At 39.7% G+C, this 22,173-nt stretch overlaps 1 protein-coding gene across 2 annotated transcripts in view; it reads left to right on the plus strand.

The window, feature by feature from the left end:
* Positions 1–781: 781 nt before the first annotated feature.
* LOC148272817 (dynein heavy chain, cytoplasmic-like) overlaps positions 782–22,173 on the plus strand; it is a 40,459-nt gene continuing 19,067 nt past the window's right edge. Inside the window, exons 1-14 of one of the 2 annotated variants that reach the window (XM_088239533.1) lie at positions 782–815; positions 4,091–4,208; positions 6,297–6,512; positions 7,386–7,541; positions 8,821–8,994; positions 10,817–10,981; positions 11,931–12,067; positions 12,530–12,694; positions 15,841–15,983; positions 16,942–17,010; positions 18,780–18,956; positions 20,024–20,137; positions 21,387–21,493; positions 21,978–22,134. In XM_088239533.1, coding sequence (XP_088095659.1) covers positions 18,792–18,956; positions 20,024–20,137; positions 21,387–21,493; positions 21,978–22,134 — 543 coding nt within the window. In that variant the 5' untranslated portion in view covers positions 782–815; positions 4,091–4,208; positions 6,297–6,512; ... (6 more) ...; positions 16,942–17,010; positions 18,780–18,791. Of the gene's footprint in view, positions 816–3,793; positions 4,209–6,296; positions 6,513–7,385; positions 7,542–8,820; positions 8,995–10,816; positions 10,982–11,930; positions 12,068–12,529; positions 12,695–15,840; positions 15,984–16,941; positions 17,011–18,779; positions 18,957–20,023; positions 20,138–21,386; positions 21,494–21,977; positions 22,135–22,173 lie in introns of those variants that run through there. The other variant, XM_088239532.1, reaches the window with a different exon arrangement.

Below are 22,173 nucleotides of genomic sequence, written 5' to 3' on the forward strand. Positions count from 1 at the left end.
GTTTATAATATTTTTAATCCAATTGCTAAAAACATGAAAAAACCATTAGCTCATGCTCACAGCGCGGGCGAAAGAACCCCCGTCGACGGAACTCGGAGAGCTACTGACTGGCGAAAGTACTGGCAACATTGCTATTTCCACGTGTGGCGCTTGAAATTGTCTCTCTTTTTCTTGAACCTTTCAAATAAAACTTGTTTTGGATATACCTCGTATTTAACTCTAAATTTTAACTACTTATTAAAATACCTAATCAACAGCTTTTGACACATTATGTACATTCATTGCGTCCGAAATTCAGCCTTAGTGTATATTGCATTCCCTGCCCATTCGTCCTAAATTCCCTCGAAGCTCCGGCGAGCGACATCATACCTCCGAGTCCTTTTCTCACTCGTTTGTTTGTTTTCTCTTTTTCCCCTGATCCGCTACTATCTTCCGCACCGCTATTGGCCGTCGCACCGGACCGCTGCCGCGCTATCGGTTGGTTGCGGACGCGCCTCGCCCCCGATTGGCCCAACAAAATACACCACACATTCAAACCGACCAATCGAACAAACGAACAAACGAACATCGTCACTGCGACATGACCCCGACCGAGGGTACACGTTCGCGCCGATAGCCGTGAAGTCCATTAAGAAGCAGCATCTCGTGGAGGTGCGCTCCATGGCCAACCCGCCGGCGATCGTGAAGGTCGCGCTGGAGAGCATCTGCCTGCTGCTCGGGGAGAACGCCACGGACTGGAAGGCCATCCGCGCGGTCATCATGCGCGAAAACTTCATCAACAGTATCGTGGCCAACTTCAGCACTGAGGACATAACGTGAGAAATTGCCGGTGTTTAGTAGTGTAGCCGTAGCTTCGTGCCCGTAATAAAGCATGTCACACCGAAGTGGAGCGTGTCACACTCATGATGGAGGGTGTCACACTCGTGATAGAGGGTGTCACACTCGTGATAGAGGGTGTCACACTCATGATAGAGGGTGTCACACTCATGATAGATGGTGTCACGTTCATGCTATATGGTGTCACACTCATGCTAAATAGTGTCACGCTCGTGATAGAGGGTGTCACACTCATTCTACGTGGTGTCACACTCATGCTATATGGTGTCACACTCATGATAGATGGTGTCACGCTCACGATAGAGGTGTCACACTTATAATAGAGGGTGTCACACTCATGAAAGAGGGTGTCACACTCATGAAAGAGGGTGTCACACTCATGATGGAGGGTGTCACACTCATGATAAAGGGTGTCACACTCATGCTAAATAGTGTCACGCTCGTGATAGAGGGTGTCACACTCATGCTATATGGTGTCACACTCATGCTATATGGTGTCACACTCATGATAGATGGTGTCACGCTCACGATAGAGGTGTCACACTTATAATAGAGGGTGTCACACTCATGAAATAGGGTGTCACACTCATGATGGAGGGTGTCACACTCATGATAGAGGGTGGCACGCACGTTTCACAGCATGTTGTGTTTGCCTCTCCTCATGGAACATGTTAAAAACCATGATTCAGCTTTGATTTGATCAAATATGTACCGTTTTAGCTTGAATGCAACGCGATTTGCTTTACTCAAAATATTTTTTTAAACATATCATTTGCATTATACGGGGCGTTTGTGCCGTGTCTATATATCAGAGTTCACTATGCATAGTATAGTGTAGATTTTTAGTCAATTTTTGTTTGACACTGGATTAAAAGTCATTCATGTCGAAAATAAAATATTAAAATTAGACAACATAAAAAAGTCATTCATAACAAGAAAAAAAAGACAATATTTATTTTGGTCAATCTCACTTTACACTTCCCATCTTCACAAGAACAACATAACAAAAAGACTTGACTCGAATTAGCTCCATATGTTACGATGTAAAATTAAGTAATCACTGTTAAAATAAAATGCGATAGAATTAATTAGTTAAGCATACCTTGATAAAGAAGCTTGCGTAGCTGTGAAACCGGTCGGTAGAAAAAAAAAATATAACCGGTTTAAAGCAAAGTTATTTCATTATTATTTTATTTTAATTTGCCGATTATTTCAAAGTTTTAACATGTTCTTCGCACGTGCGAATCATGACACGCTCACACGTTTCACACATACACAACACATGTCAAATATACATACGCAAACTGTCACGCTTTCACAGACAGTTCAGCGTCCGAGGTAAGTTCACCGAGCCGCTGTAATCTTGCATCAGTTCACTAATTGATATTATTTATGTTTTTTGTGGGTCTTTGTTTGCTACTAACTCGAGTACAGGTCAATTTTTTTCATTTGTGTCGCGGACTTCAAAGGCTGAAAGTTGACTGCTTGGTTTGAATATATCTTGTGATTTTTTTTTTTTTCCCTTTTACGTACTTTACGAAATTACTTTTCTCCCAACTTGATATCGTGTGGAGCTGAGCGCAATACTGTCAAAGAAGCGTTTGTAGTATACACCCACACCTTTACAACGCCGTATCGTACGATCCGATGTGACCAATAATGAACGAGATATGCTTAGTTGAAAAAAAGGGCGCAAAATACGAATTGACTTTTTCCTCAACCTGATATCATGTTGAACATCCCAGGAATTGAACTGAGCGCAATACTGTCAAAGAAGCGTTTATAGTATACACTCACGCCTTTACAACGCCGTATGGTACGATCCGATGTGACCAATAATGAACGAGATATGCTTAGTTGAAAAAAAGGCGCAAATACGAAATTACCTTTTCCACAACCTGATATTATTTAAAAAATCGGTTATTTGATACCAATATAATTTCCTTAACATTAAGCTTCCTAATGGTGTTGGGTGGATTTTTTAAAAATTTAATAATTAATAAAACAGTTTAACTTTGTCCGGCCTGACGAAGAATGTGGTCTGTCACAGACCGACACAGAAAATCTCATTCTGATACTCAGTTTTGGGGTGCGGAAAACGAGACAGCGAAACGTAGATTTTTTAGATATTAGTCAGGCATAATCAGTCCGACGTGCAGTGAAAGTGCATTCCTCCACATACCAGAAACTGTTTTAAAAAACGAGTAAGTTACTCTTTTAAAATGTTCAATTTCATGTGTTGAATTCGACTCTAGCGCTTTCACTGCCCCTCTCACTGTGAGTTTGGAAAATTACGTGGTCCGAATCTTTCGCACAGCGTCTCCGATAAGGCTCCAGGTTCGATTTCCGGAGAGAACGCAAAAATTATTATTACATTTTTTTTTTCTTAAGCTTGAGCGCTCTGTGCTGTGATTGGGCCAAATTTTCCATCCTGTTCCATTATTATTTTTGTTTAAAATAATACGCCCACTGGTTTCGGAACTCAAAGTTTGATTAACCGACTTTTACCAATGAAAATAAATCTAACCGCCTTTTTGAATATTGAGCTATTTAAAATTTCCAAGAATCGAAACTGTGGCATCACGCGTGGTATGCAAACGCGCCAGCCACTAGACGGCGAGACGGGACACTCGTTGACGATCCTGGTTCTATTTCGCAAAGAGAAACACAAAAATTTACCCAAATATTTCAATAATATCCAAAGAATAATATGTTAAAAATGTAAGAGAATCTTGTAACGAAAAACTCCCTCAGAGACGTAAAAAATGACAATGTCCAATGTGATATTGTTCAACATAGAGATAGCCATTCCATCGGTAGGATGGTCCTGTACATAAATTGGCTGTCTAAGCGCCGTCTATCCGAGACATAAAAGCTAATGCTCCGCATAATTTCAGGGTTGTCGATAATACCGTGCAACAATGGAAGGAAGTGCGTGGTTAAATACACATTCCTTCTGGTCTCCAAACTGCTGCAACCGAGCATACCCTGGAGGAACACAGTGGGATGAAGCCGTGGATAATATCCACTCCCATGCAGAGAGAATGGAAATCAAGTCGGGGTAGAGTGGGGTTCGAACCTCGGACCTCTGATCCTTTAGTTCGTAACAGGACCACAATCCGAGTCAATTAGCACAATATGCAGATTGGTTCATTTCAAAAGGACCGCGACAAATGTGGTGATGCGTAAACGCAGACGTAGGTTGTGTGTGAACTTTTTTACTAATCTGTTTGTTTTGTGTGTTCGGCGACAGCGACGACGTCCGCGAGAAGATGAACTCGAGGTACCTCAGCAATCCGGACTACAACTTTGAGAAGGTCAACCGGGCGAGTATGGCGTGCGGTCCCATGGTCAAGTGGGCCATTGCTCAGGTAGATCACTGCGTTCACTGTTATTGTTGGAGCATCGGACGGCAGTGTTGTTGTTACGACAGGGACGGAGAACGTGAAAGAGGGAAGGGAATATGGAAGATTTACAGGGCTTCCGACCTGTCCATTGGCTGGTTTAACTGGCCACTTTTACCCCATGTGGCTATTTTGATTTTCTCCTCAAACAAACACAAATTACTGACGGATATTCATGGATAGTGATACACTCATATCTAACCAGAATACAGAATAAGAAGGGAATATACAAGTCCAGGCATCTACAGAGCTTATGACCTGTCATGGACTGGTTTAAGTGGCCACTTTACACAATGTGTAACATTCACCGTTCTGCCCATATTTGAACATCTATATTCCTTCGATTCATTAATCTGTCGATGTTTGTGAAGTTAAAGAGCTGAAACCTTTATTTATGCGGGTGAGATTCGTCTAATTGAATTATTTCACCTACATACTAGACTAGGCAACGCCTGAAAATATTATTTTTTCAATTTCTATACTTCTTCATGGACCAAGTAATTTATCAACAATATTTTGAGTTTGTCCAAATTTTTGTAGACAAGAACTGGATTTAACTCCCTGGGGAGCTGTTCATATTAACATATTACAACAGAGATGAAGAACATTTAAGAGAAGGTAATATAGAAGTCTACGCATCTACAGGGATTATGACCTGTCAATGGCTGGTTTAAGTGGCCACTTTACACACTGTGTTTCAGGCGTTGCCTAGTATGTAGGTGAAATAATTCAATTAGATGAATCTCACCCGCATAAATAAAGATTTCAGCTCTTTAACTTCACAAACATCAACAGATGAAAGAATTGAAAAAATATAGATGTTCAAATATAGGCAGTTCTAGATTAACATACTACAACAGAGATGAAAGTCGTTTAAGAGAAGGTAATATAGAATCAAGAAAGGGGTGCTGCGTTGGTTTGGACATGTGGAGCGAATGGACAGCGAAAGAATGGCTGAAAGGATCTCCGATGCGAATGTTGATGTATGCAGTAAACGATGAGGCCCGAGAAAGACATGGCACGATCAAGTCCATCAAATACTCGAAGATGTACATGTACTATGTCACACAGTTTTCCCTGAAGATGGCTCCTGCAATGGTAGCCGAAACGTCGGATCAAATCCAACATACACGGTATCACCCAAAAAAGATACATAATATTGACAAATTATGAACTTTGTTTAATTTGGCTATTTTGATTTTATAATCAAACAAACACAAATTATGAACTATGTTTCATTTGGCTATTTTGATTTTATAATCAAACAAACACAAATTATGAACTTTGTTTAATTTGGCTATTTTGATTTTATAATCAAACAAACACAAATTATGAACTTTGTTTAATTTGGGTATTTTGATTTTATAATCAAACAAACACAAATTATGAACTTTGTTTAATTTGGCTATTTTGATTTTATAATCAAACAAACACAAATTATGAACTTTGTTTAATTTGGCTATTTTGATTTTATAATCAAACAAACACAAATTATGAACTTTGTTTAATTTGGCTATTTTGATTTTATAATCAAACAAACACAAATTATGAACTTTGTTTAATTTGGCTATTTTGATTTTATAATCAAACAAACACAAATTATGAACTTTGTTTAATTTGGCTATTTTGATTTTATAATCAAACAAACACAAATTATGAACTTTGTTTAATTTGGCTATTTTGATTTTATAATCAAACAAACACAAATTATGAACTATGTTTCATTTGGCTATTTTGATTTTATAATCAAACAAACACAAATTATGAACTTTGTTTAATTTGGCTATTTTGATTTTATAATCAAACAAACACAAATTATGAACTTTGTTCACTATAGTGATAGTGTTGTATGTAACCAGAATACACGTACAAAAATTAGTTGATAATCTCAATATATTGTTGATAAATAGTATAAATAAAATATGTTAGCATAAATAAAATTATTCAGTACTTGACAGAGATCCTAGCATTAATTACACTGGGCATCAAAAATATCTGATAGTATTTTCCATTTGTACGAGGCCGATATAATGGTGCCTGTCGTCCCTCCCCCAGATCGAGTACGCGGACATGCTGAAGCGCGTGGAGCCGCTGCGCGGGGAGCTGCGCGCGCTCGAGGTGCGCGCCGCCACCAACGTGAAGGCGGGCGAGGAGGTCACGCAGCTGGTCACGCAGCTGGAGCGCAGCATCGCGTCCTACAAGGAGGAGTACGCGCAGCTCATCGCCCAGGCGCAGGCCATCAAGAGCGACCTGGAGAACGTGCAGGGCAAGGTAACGCCCAGTTGGCCATGTCCATCCGTGCTGAATGTAGTAAATGCGAAAGTGCGTTCAGACCGCCGAAGAACTGCCGACAAGAGTCGAGCTATTTTTCGTCTCGGAAAACGATAACATTACATCGTCATTCCACGCCGGCTCCTGTGCATCCTCTCGAGTCAGGTTCGCGTCTCGTAGCTCTGACGCGAACTGCCGACGAACAGTCAGCAGTGGACGTCCGGGACGTTGAAAACCCGATGCCTTGTAAATTAGGCAAGCGCGGTTGAGGCTCTCGGGAGGCATATATATATATATTGTTGGATAATTTGTAAAGCGCCATTTTTGTGAAAATTACCTCAAGGGCGCTGTACAATTAATAAATATCCCAGTACGTCTTGCAGCTACAGAGCGCATGGACGGTTGGGATTCTAGTTCCTCGTTTTCAATTAAGATCAATCAAAAATTAAACAAGTAAGGAGCTAGATTACAGGACGTCTTGCAGCTACAGAGCGCATAGGCAGTTAGAAATTTAGCTCCCATTTACACATTTTAAAAATTGACAAACAAATTTAGTGTATTAAAAAAATAAAATAATATGAATAGTAAAAAGGAGTACGATTACAACATGCCTTTCGACTACTGAGCGCATATTAATGTAAAATACTCGCAAATAGCAAGAGTATTTGCCTCTTAAGCGTAGTTCTTCATCTCCAAAGTGATGATGTTCAGCTGCCCGACTGCTTTTCCAATCGGCATGAACAGAGGCAGTTTGGTTCTGGAAGACGGGCGGTCAGAACTGTCTCTGTCGACGCTGTCGTCGATAACCGTCACGAACTGGCTGAGTTCATCTTAAAAGCATCTTGTGAGTTGTTCATCCTTTGCTTTTTCTAGGTGGATCGTTCCATCGCGCTGCTCAAGTCTCTGGTCATCGAGCGCGAGCGCTGGGAGGGCAGCTCCGAGGCCTTCCGCTCGCAGATGTCCACCATCGTCGGGGACGTGCTGCTGTCGGCCGCCTTCATCGCCTACGGGGGCTACTTCGACCAGCACGTGAGTTACCCCCACCTTCGCCGTCCGAGTCGTATGTATCGTAAGCTCGTGTGTTCTACGAAAGTTAGTTATTGGGGTATTTTCAAAGTTATTTAGACTACTTATTGAGACCAGTTCTCCTGGCAGCTTATTCCAGCCATCAGCAAGTCTATTGCTCCAGCCCCACACTGTGGTCTGCAACTGCAGGTTGAACAAACACCTTGCTAGAATTAACCATTCCAAAACTTCTAAATTTAAGTAGTATTCAAGTATTTTTTTGCACCACAACAGGCCAGGAGGTCCAATTACAGTGGTGAAATACATCACAGAACACCCAGGCTTGAGAAAAATCACATTTAATTTTTGTGTTCTCACCGGGAATCGAACCCGGAACCTTCCGTGTGTGAGTCGAGCGTCTTGACCACTACACCACGGAGCTTAGAATAAAAGTATGTTACGCAGTTCAGATGAGGAAACCTATACACATTCTATGTGAATGTGACGCTTTATATCATAAAAGGTCGTACATGGTCAATATAGTGCAGGCAATTGGTAAAATAAACCAAAGTAGGGAACAAAATGCCGAACACTCTTCTAGTGTAACGGCAGGCCCGTTGACTGCTGCAAACAGGCCGGCTTCTCCTGAAGAGTTTTAAGTGGTGTCCTCTCCACATGAGCAAATGCTGAGAAGTACCTGATTGGCCCACATTAGAATATCCTTCCTGATTCCCATAGTTTAGCTAAAATAAAGTAATGTAATTGCAGAAAAAGCCTCTTTTTGAAATATAAACCTCATATATTTTAAGCCAGGTAAAAAATAATGCAACTCCCATATAAAAAAAATCATAAAAGGAGCCTCATCCTCGGGGGACCACCGGTCAAACCTGAGGATGTTAAAGAACTCGCTCCCTGCCCAATAGCCCGATATTTTAATTTTACTTGGAGGAAGAGATTTAACAAACTTTAAACTCTCGCCTTCCACACAGTAGCCAGGCTCTTTATAGACCCGGGAACCGGAGATTCACGGGGACCCGTCACAATAGATCTTCACAGGTCGCAGTGACGTCAGGAGCTTGCACAGCACTGACCCCCAGCACTAAAAATAAGAATTGAGTAGTCTTAGGGGGTATTTCGTCATCTCCTCGTAAGTCCTGAAATTAGAAATCGGAGATTGTGAATAAGACTTAAATGCTATTTAGCAAGGCGAGCTAATCAGGATTTACAAGGAGATGGTGGAAAACCCCCAGATAAACACGCGGAGTTGGTCCGAACGCCACTGACGGCCCTCGTCTCCTTCCAGTACCGGCAGAACCTGTTCTCCACGTGGGTGCACCACCTGCAGAAGGCCAACCTCAAGTACCGGCAGGACATCGCGCGCACCGAGTACCTGTCCAACCCGGACGAGCGCCTGCGCTGGCAGGCCAACGCGCTGCCCGCCGACGACCTCTGCGTGGAGAACGCCATCATGCTCAAGGTAGGTTTGGCTGTTTCAGCCAGTACTTCTACTACTACCATCGTACCATTTCTCCGTAGGGGTACGCAGAGAGAATGGACCGCCACACACATCTATCCTGGCATACATCTCTATATTTAGAAAAAACCTTCTTTTAAATGTTCTATATCTCTGTTGTAATATGTTAATATAAACAGCTCCCCAGGGAGTTGAATCCAGTCCTTGTCTACAAAAATTTGGACAAACTCAAAATATTGTTGATTATTGAGTATCTTATAAGTTTCTATCAAGTCCCCTCTAGTTACCCTACAGTTAATATATGTGTGTATAGCACATTTACTAGGTTGAGGCGTTCCAATTTTTTTGCTACCTACTGGACCCTGGTAAAGATGTTGCAATTCCTACCTTTACCTTTGATATTCTGAGATGCTTCAATCTCATGCAGGGGGCAGTCATAGTAATTATTGAGTATCTTATAAGTTTATATTAAGTCCCCTCTGGTTACCCTACAGTTACTATATGTGTCTATAGCACATTTACTAGGTTGAGGCGTTCCAATTTTTTTGCTACCTACTGGACCCTGGTTAAGATGTTGCAATTCCCACCTTTACCTTTGATATTCTGAGATGCTTCAATCTCATGCAGGGGGCAGTCATAGTAATTATTGAGAATCTTATAAGTTTCTATCAAGTCCCCTCTAGTTACCCTACAGTTACTTTATGTGTGTATAGCACATTTACTAGGTTGAGGCGTTCAAATTTATTTGCTACCTACTGGACCCTGGTTAAGATGTTGCAATTCCTACCTTTACCTTTGATATTCTGCGATGCTTCAATCTCATGCAGGGGGCAGTCATAGTAATTATTGAGAATCTTATAAGTTTCTATCAAGTCCCCTCTAGTTACCCTACAGTTACTTTATGTGTGTATAGCACATTTACTAGGTTGAGGCGTTCAAATTTATTTGCTACCTACTGGACCCTGGTTAAGATGTTGCAATTCCTACCTTTACCTTTGATATTCTGAGATGCTTCAATCTCATGCAGGGGGCAGTCATAGTAATTATTGAGTATCTTATAAGTTTATATTAAGTCCCCTCTGGTTACACTACAGTTGCCATATGTGTGTGTAGCACATTTACTAGATTGAGGCGTTCAAATTTGTTTGCTACCTACTGGACCCTGGTTAAGATGTTGCAATTCCTACTTTTACCTTTGATATTCTGAGATGCTTCAATCTCATGCAGGGGGCAGTCATAGTATTTTTTGAGAATCTTATAAGTTTCTATCAAGTTCCCTCTAGTTACCCTACAGTTACTATATGTGTGTATAGCACATTTACTAGGTTGAGGCGTTCCAATTTGTTTGCTACCTACTGGACCCTGGTTAAGATGTTGCAATTCCTACCTTTACCTTTGATATTCTGAGATGCTTCAATCTCATGCAGGGGGCAGTCATAGTAATTATTGAGTATCTTATAAGTTTATATTAAGTCCCCAATTTATTTGCTACCTACTGGACCCTGGTTAAGATGTTGCAATTCCTACCTTTGGCTTTCATAGTTTGAGATGTGTCAATCTCATCCAGGGGGCAGTCATAGTAATTTTTGAGTATCTTATTAGTTTCTATCAAGTCCCCTCTGGTTAAGCTAATACATGTGTGTGTATAGCACATTTACTAGGTTGAGGCGTTCCAATTTTTTTGCTACCTACTGGACCCTGGTTAAGATGTTGCAATTCATAGCTTTGTACGTTTTCCAGTATCTCGATGTCTTTAATGATGTTAGGACTTTAGACTCCACACCTGCTTTCTTTACTGTGATATGCTGCGTTCTTCCATTTGCAGAGATACAATCGCTACCCTCTGATCATCGACCCGTCCGGTCAGGCGACAGAGTTCATCATGAACGAGTTCAAGGATAAGAAGATCACCAAGACTTCCTTCCTCGACGACTCCTTCCGGAAGAATCTGGAGTCCGCCCTGAGGTTCGGAAACCCACTGCTCGTCCAGGTAAACTCCCCCACATTTAATTATTATTTTTTAAATTTTATTATATTTAGAACCGGGTTGTGGTCCTGTGGTGGTCCGAGGTTTTTTTTACCCTGCTCTACCATAACTTGATTCCCATCTTCTAATAGTGAGTTATTTACAACTGGTAAAAAATGGGCCTGAAAATTTCAATCGTTTGGGTTAATCATACAAAAAAAAAAGTTGTGGGTAAATCATATTAACAAAAAATTAATATTTCAGTTAATCATATGCACAAAAAAATTCTATTTGGGTAAATCGTATGAACAACATAATTTTGTATCAACAAAAAATTTAAAATTTGGGTAAATCATATGAACAAAAAATTAATATTTCAATTAATCATATGCACAAAAAAATCTATTTGGGTAAATCGTATAAACAACATAATTTTGTATCAACAAAAAATTTTAAATTTGGGTAAATCATATGAACAAAAAATTAATATTTCAGTTAATCATATGCACAAAAAAAATCTATTTGGGTAAATCGTATGAACAATTTTTTAATAATTTGGTAATTCGTATGAACAAAATATTAAAATATTTCGGTAAATCATATGAACAAAAATATTGAATCATTTGGGTAAATCATAAGAACACAGCAAATACTTCTTTGTTTTTTAAAAATATAACTCGATATATGGCCTAGCCAACAATCATATGCACAAAAAAAAATTGGGTAAATTGTACGAACAATTTTTTATATATTTGGGTAAATCATATTAACAAAAAAATTTAATATTTGGGTAAATCATATGAACACCATTCAAGATTTTTCTGAGACACCTATTCTCAAAACTCGGTTCTTTCCAGTTTTGGACCCTTGTGAGGGTTTCACATTTTGCATCCGAATAGGTGCTTTGCAGGCGTTATATAGGCGCCATTGGGTTTTCACTGAGTGTTAATATTTATTGTTTTATTTTCCCCAGGATGTTGAAAATTACGACCCGATCTTGAACCCTGTCCTGAATCGCGAACTCCGCCGCACCGGCGGCCGTGTACTCATCACGCTCGGGGACCAGGACATCGATCTGTCTCCGTCCTTCGTCATCTTCCTGAGCACCAGGTAACCCCGTCGTGAGACACCTTTCTGCCTATTTTGCTTTAAGAAAAGACTAACAAAACATTTTAGAAAAGGAAATGGAAGTCCAGGCACTTACAGGGCTCGTGACCCGTCATTGGCTGGTTTAAGTGGCCACTTTACACACTGTGTAACATTCACCATTTTGCCTATGTTTGAACATCCATATTTCTTCAAGTCTTCCGTCTGTTGACTTCTGTGATGTAAAAGAGCTGAAACCTTTATCATGTGAATGAGATTCATCCGGCTGAACCATTTCACCTACTAGGGGGTTGTCAAGACAAGGGTCAACGGGTCAAAGAGTTGAGGAAATACGGATGTTCAAACACAGGCAGAATGTGTAAAATGATTTTAACTCGAATTTCATATTCCCTTCTCAAAAAAGATCTCCATACAAGCGCTTTCCTTTATTAGAATTTTTAAAAATGGTGTTTTTCCTATTTGCAGAGATCCAACTGTGGAGTTCCCCCCGGACATATGCTCCCGCGTGACCTTCGTGAACTTCACGGGTTCACGAAGGTCTTCGCTGCAGAGCCAGTGCCTCAACCAGGTCCTCAAGGCCGAGCGCCCCGACATTGACGAGAAACGCTCTGACCTGCCTGAAGCTCCAAGGTACACCTCTTTTACCTCACGCCAAAGAAAATAACATCTCTTCAGTCTATATACTACTAAGCGTGTTGTCCTGATGTTGATTTAAGTTGAGGTGAAGTGGTTAAAACGCTTGACTCATACATGGAAGATTCCGGGTTCGATTCCTAGTGAGAACGCAAAACAAATGTTATTAAATTCTTTTTTTATTCACCACAAACCAAATACTTACGTGAATTTTTTGTATTCCCAAAAACCGCACTTAAATATAGATATTATTTTATGAGCAAATAAAAACATTTAAATATCTTGCCATCTAGCGGCCGATTTGTGAAACTTTAAACCAAAATTTTATCCAATATATGAACCAAAATCACATACCTTTAACCAGTGGCGAATGGTGATTTTATTACAGGTAAGCTATAAAAAATATATATATATTTGTACCTACGTAGGAGGTACATAATATAATGTAAGTAATATATACTATAAATTGATATTTTTCTGTGGTTCTGTGTGATACAACAACTCTCATCCATGAATCAACTCAAACGATGTAACTTCGTGATAGATATATTATCCATTTCTTTAATATATAATTCATTCAAAAATACCACTATGAATCCAGTCGATATTAGGTATTCAATTGAAATGTCAACTGGCCGCATTGTTCTAGTAATTAATAGTGCTAAAAACGGCCGCGTCGAGCGCCATATGTCCCGCAATATGACGCATGAAAGTAATTATGGTCTTATGTCAAAAGTACCATCTCAAAGAAAAATAGTCCTTAAGAAACAATGTTTGAAATACAAACAAACCATCACGCCGTTTCCCCGTAAGGGTAGGCAGAGAGGATAGAACGCCCTAACACTCTATCTTTGCATACAGATCTCGCTTGCATCTAGAGACATTCATACATCTTCCCATGCACGCGCGCCGATTATTCCGACTTTTGACATGTCCATCTTTAAGTGTTTGTTGGATTCGGTCATGCCGTGTCTTTCTCGGTCTTCCTCTATTTCTGCATCCGTCAACATTCGCATTGTAAATATTCTCAGCCGTTCTCTCGCCGTCCATTCGTTTGCGTGTCCGAACCGGCGCGGAGCTCCTTTCTTGATTTTGTCGATAAGGCTCGTCTCGGCCTTGCATAATGTGCGGATCTCGACATTTGCGCATCTATCGTACATAGTTTTACCACGCATGTTTGAAATGCTGTTTTCCAAATCAAGAATCTTCACAAGTAATTTGTGTAATCTGCAAGTTTAATCTAGGAGAAAAATCCCGCACTGGAAGTTAATACATTCAAAATGTAGTGTACTTTGGTATGAAAAAATAAGCTGGAATAATCGGCTAGTTTCTAGGCTCAATATTTATATTAGGATTAAAATACAAACGGTGGAAATGATTTAAAATAAATGGTACTACTACTACCATCACGCCATTTCCCCGTAGGGGTAGGCAGAGAGAATGGACCGCCACACACGTCTATCCTGCCATACATTCCTTTACATCCACACATCTTGTCATACATGCCCTTCGGTTCTGTCCGCTTTTGACATGACCAGACTTGAGATTTTGATATATCTGATCGTGCCGCGTCTTCCTCGGTCGTCCTCGTCTAACGTTGCCGTTCATTTTCGCCACATATACTTGTTTTACCATTCTCTCGTCGTCCATTCGTTCCACGTGACCGAACCATCGCGGAGACCCTTTCTTAATCTTATCAATTATACTTGTCTCAGATTTACACTCTCGCCTGATTTCATCATTCGTAACCCTGTCGTACATTGATTTCCCACACATTCGTCTGAGAGATCGCATTTCAACCCCATTCACTCGGCTTTCTCTCTGCCAGTTCCATGTTTCACTTCCATACATAAGTGTTGGGACTAAAACTCCGTTGTGCACTGCCAGTTTAGCTTCGATTGACATATTTAATTATTTATTTGTTTTTCTGTAAATAAAGTTACAATAAAACATTATTACGGTTTGTCAAATATAATGGTAAGCTGTGCATAATCTCTTCTATACACGGTTCGCCCCTTGCTTTCAACTCACTTAAGCTTGGGTTTCCTAGGACAGCGGTGCCCGTATTTTAACGGCCGTAGTGAACGGTGATGCAGTGGACAGCCGTCGTAGAGGTGACTAGAGTGTGGTTTTCTAGGAAAACGGTGTTATCAACACCATTTAACACCGTTTTCCTAGGAAACCACTCTCTAATCACTTTTACGATGGCTGTCCACTGCATCACCGTTCACTACGGCCGTTAAAATACGGGCACCGCTGTCCTAGGAAACCCTAGCTTTACGAAACTTTTTGCTTCGGAAGTAGATATACTAAAAAAAAAAAATTCACCAGCAAAATAAGCCCAGCCCGTACAGGACAGACGCAATCAATCATTTCTAGAGTAAAATATATAGACAAATTTTATTTGTAGTATTTTTAAATAATATGTACGCTTCTTCCACAGAGGAAGGATGAAAGCCGAGTGAACGCGGTTGAAATGCGATCTCTTAGACGAATGTGTGGGAAATCAATGTACGACAGGGTTACAAATGATGAAATCAGGCAAGAGTGTAAATCTGAGACAAGCATAATTGATAAGATTAAGAAAGGGTCTCCGAGATGGTTCGGTCACGTAGAACGAATGGACGACCAGAGAATGGTAAAACAAGTATATGTGGCAAAAATGAACGGCAAAGTTAGACGAGGACGACCGAGGAAGACGTGGCATGATCAGATAAACCAAAATCTTAAGGCTGGTCATGTCAAAAGCGGACAGAACAGAAGGGCATGTATGACAAGATGTATGAATGTGGAAGAGGCTAGGAGTGTATGCCAGGATAGACGTGTGTGGCGGTCCATTCTCTCTGCCTACCCCTACGGGGAAATGGCGTGATGGTAGTAGTAGTAGTAGTGTACGCTTCCAGTTTCCATCATGTTGTATTCCAACTCAACACAGGGCCCTCGGCCTCATAGAGTTTGGGATAAATATTATATGAATAAATAAACAAATCGACAATGTTTTGAGTATGTCCAAATGTTTGTAGACAAGCTGGATTTATTTAGATCTAAATTTGTCGCAACAGAGAGCGAAAACATCTTTAGTTTCCAGTAATCAAAAAGCCCAATTGGAAAAATACTGTTCACGTTGCGTCTCTTCCTCCTAGGGGAATTCCACCTCCGTCTCCGGCAGCTGGAGAAGTCGCTGCTGCAGGCGCTCAACGACGCCAAGGGCAAGATCCTGGATGACGACTCTGTCATCGCCACCCTGGAGACGCTGAAGAAGGAGGCGGCTGACATCGGCCAGAAGGTACGCTCACCCATTCCATAATAGACGTGTTAGATTAGGCCCCGGGCCGGGGCTGCATGGAGGATGAGGCGAGACTACCCATCCAAATTTCACAGTCTCTTCGGTGGTGTGACGACTGGTGTGTGGTCTTGCGTTGTCATGCAAAAGAAGTACATCCGCCATGGCTTTTGATGGACGAACTCCAAAATCAACCATAAATCACTGCAGTCAATGGCCTGCCGCTCCGTCTTTTTTCGTTTGTTCAATGAATCCTCTAACAGTGCCGACATCCGCTGTTGCTTTTGATAATTTATATAGCTCCATTTTTGTGAAAATCACCTCAAGGGCGCTGTACAATTAATAAATATCCCAGTACGTCTTGCAGCAACAGAGCGTATGGACGGTTGGGATTATAGTTCCTCGTTTTCAATTAAGATCAATAAAAAATTAGAACAGATAGGAGCTAGATTACAGAACGTCTTGCAGCTGCAGAGCGCATAGACAGTTAGAAATTTAGCCCCCATTTACACATTTTAAAAATTGACAAATAAATTGAGTGTATTTATGATACTAAAAAAAATTAAATAATACGAATAATAAAAAGGAGTAAGATTACAACACGTCTTGCAGCTACTGAGCGCATAGACGATTGGAATTCTAGACCCCATTTACAAAATTTACGTATTTTAAAGTTGATATATCAAAGCTAGATAAGTAATCATCGTGCAGCTACAGAGCGCATGGACGAGTGGAATTCCAGCAAAGTTAAAATGATATCAATTAATTTACAAAAAATAGAGCTTAGTAGTAAATTTGTCAAGTGTTCATGCCGAGAAGTAAGCAATAAAAAACTAAATAAATAAAGCACTGTTTCAACTCCGCGGTTAACAAAGGGAGATCGATGTCCGAAGAGAATCTTTTGTTATATTCCCGCAAAAATTAAATAGCGTTGATTATTAACTTGGATGTATTTTTTCAGGTGGAAGAAACCGACAAGGTGATCGGAGAAATAGAGACAGTCAGCCAGCAATATCTACCGCTGTCGCAGGTAATCTATTCCCGATATTCCTTGCCGGCCGCCTGAAACAGATGATGAGTTTATTTTCATTTATTTATTATCAAATCATGTTCGTGAAATTATCCATTTATGCATAGTGGCTTTAGTAAAAATATTGACTATTGTTAAAAAACTCAAGAAATATACTAAAATGACACATTCTGAAAGGCGTAGTAAAAAAACATATTAAAGTACCTAGTAAAATACATAGTAAAAAAATGCTCAAAGACATAGTGAAAAAAAAACACAACAGAACATTTTAAAATACGTAGTAAACGACATAATAAAAAGAAAGATACTAAAAGTCGTACAGAAAAAACATACTAAATGACATAGTAAAAATACACACTAAAAGTCATCGTGAAAAAAGAACATACTAAATGGCATAGTAAAAAAAGAACATACTAAAAGGTTTAGTTAAAATACTTAGTAAAATATATATTAAAAAAATGCTCAATGAAGTAGTGAAAAAAACGCAACAAAACATTTTAAAATGCATAGTAAACGATATAGTAAAAAGAAATATACTAAAAGTCGTACTGAAAAAACATACTAAAATACATAGTAAAAATACATAATAAAATACATAGTAAAAAGCCAACCTAAAAGTCATTCTGAAAAAAGAACACACTAAAAGGCATAGTAAAAAAACATGTTAAAATACATAGTAAAAAAATGCTAAAAGACATTGTGAAAAAGGAAAACACGAAAAACATACCAAAATACATAGTAAACGGCATAGTAAAAAGAAACATACTAAAAGTCGTACGGAAAAAACATACTAAAATACATACTAAATGACATAGTTAAAATACATAATAAAATACATACCTAGTAAAATACATAGTAAAAAAAACATATTAAAAGTCATAGTGAAAAAAGAACATACTTAAAGGAATATTAAAAAAAATATTAAAATACATGGTAAAAAAATGCCAAAAGACATTGGGAAAAAGAAAAACACGAAAAACATACCAAAATACATACTTAAAGTTGTAGTGAAAAAACATACTATAATACATGGTAAATGACATAGTAAAAATACATAATAAAAATACAAAGTAAAAAAAACATACTGAAAGTCATGATAAAAAAAGAACATACTAAAAAGCATAGTAAAAAAACATACTAAAATATATAGTAAACGACGTAGTAAAAAAAACATAGTAAATGACGTAGTGAAAAAAAAACATCCCAAAATACATAGTAAACGACGTAGAAAAAAAACATACTGAAATACATAGTTAATGACATAGTCAAAATACATATTAAAAGATATAGTTAAAAAATAATATACTAAAAGGCAGAGTTAAAAAACATACTAAAATACCTAGTAAAATACATAGTAAAAGACGTAGTAAAAAAACCAAAATACGTAGTAAATAATTTCATTATTCCCTTGCCGTACCTAATGGTGCACCAATTGCAGCATTTCTTGATCATTTTTGTTACTCGAAGGTAAGATGATCAGTCTCACGTTCCAGGTACCAGTCCGGGGACTGAAATATTCTAATGTAAATACAACCTTTTGAATAAATATTTCCCGTCAACCATGTCGGGAATCGAAACCCGAAACCTCTTGCATGGTTGGCAAATGCGCTGACCATTAATTGCACCACGAGGCCGACAAAGTAAAAGCCATTGTAAAAAAATCCTAAAAGACATAGTAAAAAAATATATGTACTAAAATACGTAGTAAAAGACATAGTGAAAATAATTATGATTCAAATATGAGCACGAGTGGGTTGTTCCGTTTCCAGGCCTGCAGCAGCATGTACTTCACGATGGAGTCCCTGAACCAGGTGCACTTCCTGTACCAGTACTCGCTCAAGATGTTCCTCGAGGTCTTCGGCTCCGTGCTCTACAACAACTCCAGCCTGGACGGCGTCAGCGACTACACCAAACGCCTCGGCTTCATCACCAACGACCTGTTCTCGGTAAGGATCGCACATTTGAAGGGCCGGGAGCCGGAGTTGAACTAATAATCTTGACATTATCTAATTTTGAAATTTTGTGGTTTTTAAAAATTTTGTAATAGTTAATATCTTATTTATGATCGACAATGTTTAAAGTGTGTATAGACAGGCTGAACTGTCTACAAACATTTTGACATACTCAAAACATTGCCGATTAAACTAACTGGTGTAAGAAGTATAAAAATGTATAAAATTGTTTCCAGGCGTTGCCTAGTAGGTGAATTGGTTCAGCCGGATGAATCTCACCCGCGTGATAAAGGTTTCAGCTCTTTTACTTCACGAAAGTCAACAAATGGAAGAGTCGAGGAAATGTGGATGTTTAAACGTGGGCAGAATGGTTAATGTTACACAGTGTGTAAAGTGGCCACAAACAAACATTTGGACAGACTAAAAATATTTATTTCAAATATAAACTTTTTTATGCACAAAAAAATTACATTTTTTTTAGTACGAGCCATTATTAATTAGATTGGAGATTTTAGGAGCTATATAAATGCGCAGGCCAAAGCTCATCATTTCGCTGGAAACCGCACATAAATCGGTCTAGTAGTTATTTAGTCCATCAAGGACACACATACGAACATTGCCTTTTGTAAATATAGATTTATTAATACGTTTGATGGGGAAACGAATTCCCACGCGGGTGCTGGCCGAGATATTGCGGGGGGCGAAGCCCTAGGGCTTCTACGATATTATCTAGCGGAGTGGGCTGTATTTTAATTTTAATGAAATAAGTTAATATCCTCGATATGAGGTAGTTTTCTCTTCCTTAATCTCTCCTCCTTTCCTTTTTCCTCTTTCCTCTTTTTTCCCATTGAGTATGTTTTTTTCTATTGAATATGTTCTGTGACTTGAATTATAAAAATAAAACTTTTATTTCATTAGTTGGTTGGAAGAAATTGCCATTTGGCAATAAGCCCGCCAATGTACAAATAACATTATGCACAAAAAGTAAAATAAAAAAAATATTAAAAAATCCGAGATGTTTGTTTAATTCAAAAAATAATAATGAAGTGTCTCTTCCCCAGGTTTGCTACGAGCGCGTCGCCCGGGGGATGCTCCACACGGACCGCCTGACCTTCGCCCTGCTGCTCTGCCGGATCCACCTCAAGGGGAGGGTGCAGGACGAGCAGCTCGAGCAGGTTACCGATATTCTGTTACCCCTCCGTCCGCAGATGCCCTTGCGGCACGTAAACTCATATATACTTTTGAATAATTGAATTGCTGACCGAATTTGAGATTCCAAATTCCGATTGCCGGCCCAGTGCCAGCGTAAAAATCGCTAGTTACTACCACTACCATCACGCCATTTCGCCATGGGGGTAGGCAGAGAGAATGGACCGCCACACACGTCTATCCTGGCATACATTCCTAGCTTCTTCTACATTCATACATCTTGTCATACATGCCCTTCGTCTGCTTTTGATCAGACCATTGACCAGACTTGAGATTTTGGTTTATCTGATCGTGCCACGTCTTCCTCGGTCGTCCCGTTCAGTTTTGCCGTATTATTTTTATTTATTTATTTATTAATTACATTATACATACATTTGTTAAGGACAGAGACACAGTTTATAGCGACACAATCAGGAACGACCCATGTCTGTGAACTTGCTCCGACTCGCTAGAAAATCCGTGTTGAGTCGGGGCACTTGTAATGCATTCATTACCATACATTCACACACATATATACATATATATTTGCACATACATATTTATATTATATTTTATACATTATTACATTTTACATTTATAAATACATATTAATCATATATACTTGTTTCACCATTCCTTCGTCATCCATTCGTTCCACGTGACCTAACCATCTCAGAGACCCTTTCTTAATCTTATCAATTATACTTGACTCAGATTTACACTCTCGCCTGATTTCGTCATTCGTAACCCTGTCATACATTGATTTCCCGCACATTCATCGAAGAGATCGCATTTCAACCGCGTTCACTCGGCTTTCATCCTTCCTCTGCCAGTTCCATGTTTCACTTCCATACATACTTATGTATTGTCGGGACTAAAACTCCTCTGTGCACTGCCAGTTTAGCTTCGATTGACATATTTTTATTGGCAATTACGCCGCTTAGTGCGCCGTTCATTTTGCCGCACACATTCACTCCCTTTCAACATCTTTTTCTACTCTCCCATCTCATGAAAACACGCTTCCCAGATACACAAATTCTTCTACTTGCTAGATACGTTCGTTGTTTACATTTATTATGCAGTCAGTAAGCTCACTTCCCTTTCAAATACCATCACTTTTGACTTACTTTCGTTCATCGCCAGTTCGCTCTTCAGGCATACATCACACATTCTAGAGACATAAAATCGTTAGTAATTTGTGACAAACCGAGATTAAAACGAGGATGATCATTTCAGGAGTTCCAAGTCTTCCTTCGGGGCAAGGAGGGCGTCGTGTCCGTGTCCTCGTCCCTCGAGGGGCTCAGCAGCGAGCAGCAAGAGGCCATGGTGCGACTCAGCAAGAGGTATTGTTACATTATTTATACAAAGTCAAATTATTTCACAGTCTGTTGAACTTCGCGGATTCAAGTGCCGAGAAGTCAAGGCGTCTGAGTGGCCACTTTACACACCGTGTGACATTCACTATTCTACCCGTATTTGAACATCTTTATTCCTTCAATTCTTTCATCTGTTGATGTTTGTGAAGTCAAAGAGCTGAAACCTTTATTTATGCGGGTGAGATTCACCTAATTGAATTATTTCACCTACAGAATGGTGAACGTTACACAGTGTGTAAAGTGGCCACTTAAACCAGCCAATGACAGGTCATAAGCCCTGCCCTGTAGATGCCTGGACTTCTATAATACCTTCTCTAAAATGTTATTTATCTCTGTTGTAATATGTTAATTAAGAAAACGCTAAGTTGCTTCTTGGGTTGTTGCTCGAGATTTCTGCTGGAATCCTGCGTTGTGCTCGCAGCCGTTCACCGCGTGTTGTTTCTTTTGCCAGGGTCCCCGCCCTGCGCAAGCTGCCCGAGAAGGTGGCCAGCGCCGGCCAGGACCTGGTGACCTGGCTGGGCCAGGCCGCCCCGGAGCAGTGCGTGCCCGTCCTGTGGGACACGCCCTCGGTCATCGCCGGACACATGTACCAGCTGCTCATCATCCAGGTACTGTACACCAGGGGCAAATCGTCCAAATAAGCGATT

The sequence above is a fragment of the Micrasema longulum genome, unplaced genomic scaffold (genome assembly GCF_059751315.1).
Source record: "Micrasema longulum isolate JH-2025_06_02 unplaced genomic scaffold, ASM5975131v1 h1tg002181l, whole genome shotgun sequence".
Classification (NCBI taxonomy): domain Eukaryota; kingdom Metazoa; phylum Arthropoda; class Insecta; order Trichoptera; family Brachycentridae; genus Micrasema; species Micrasema longulum.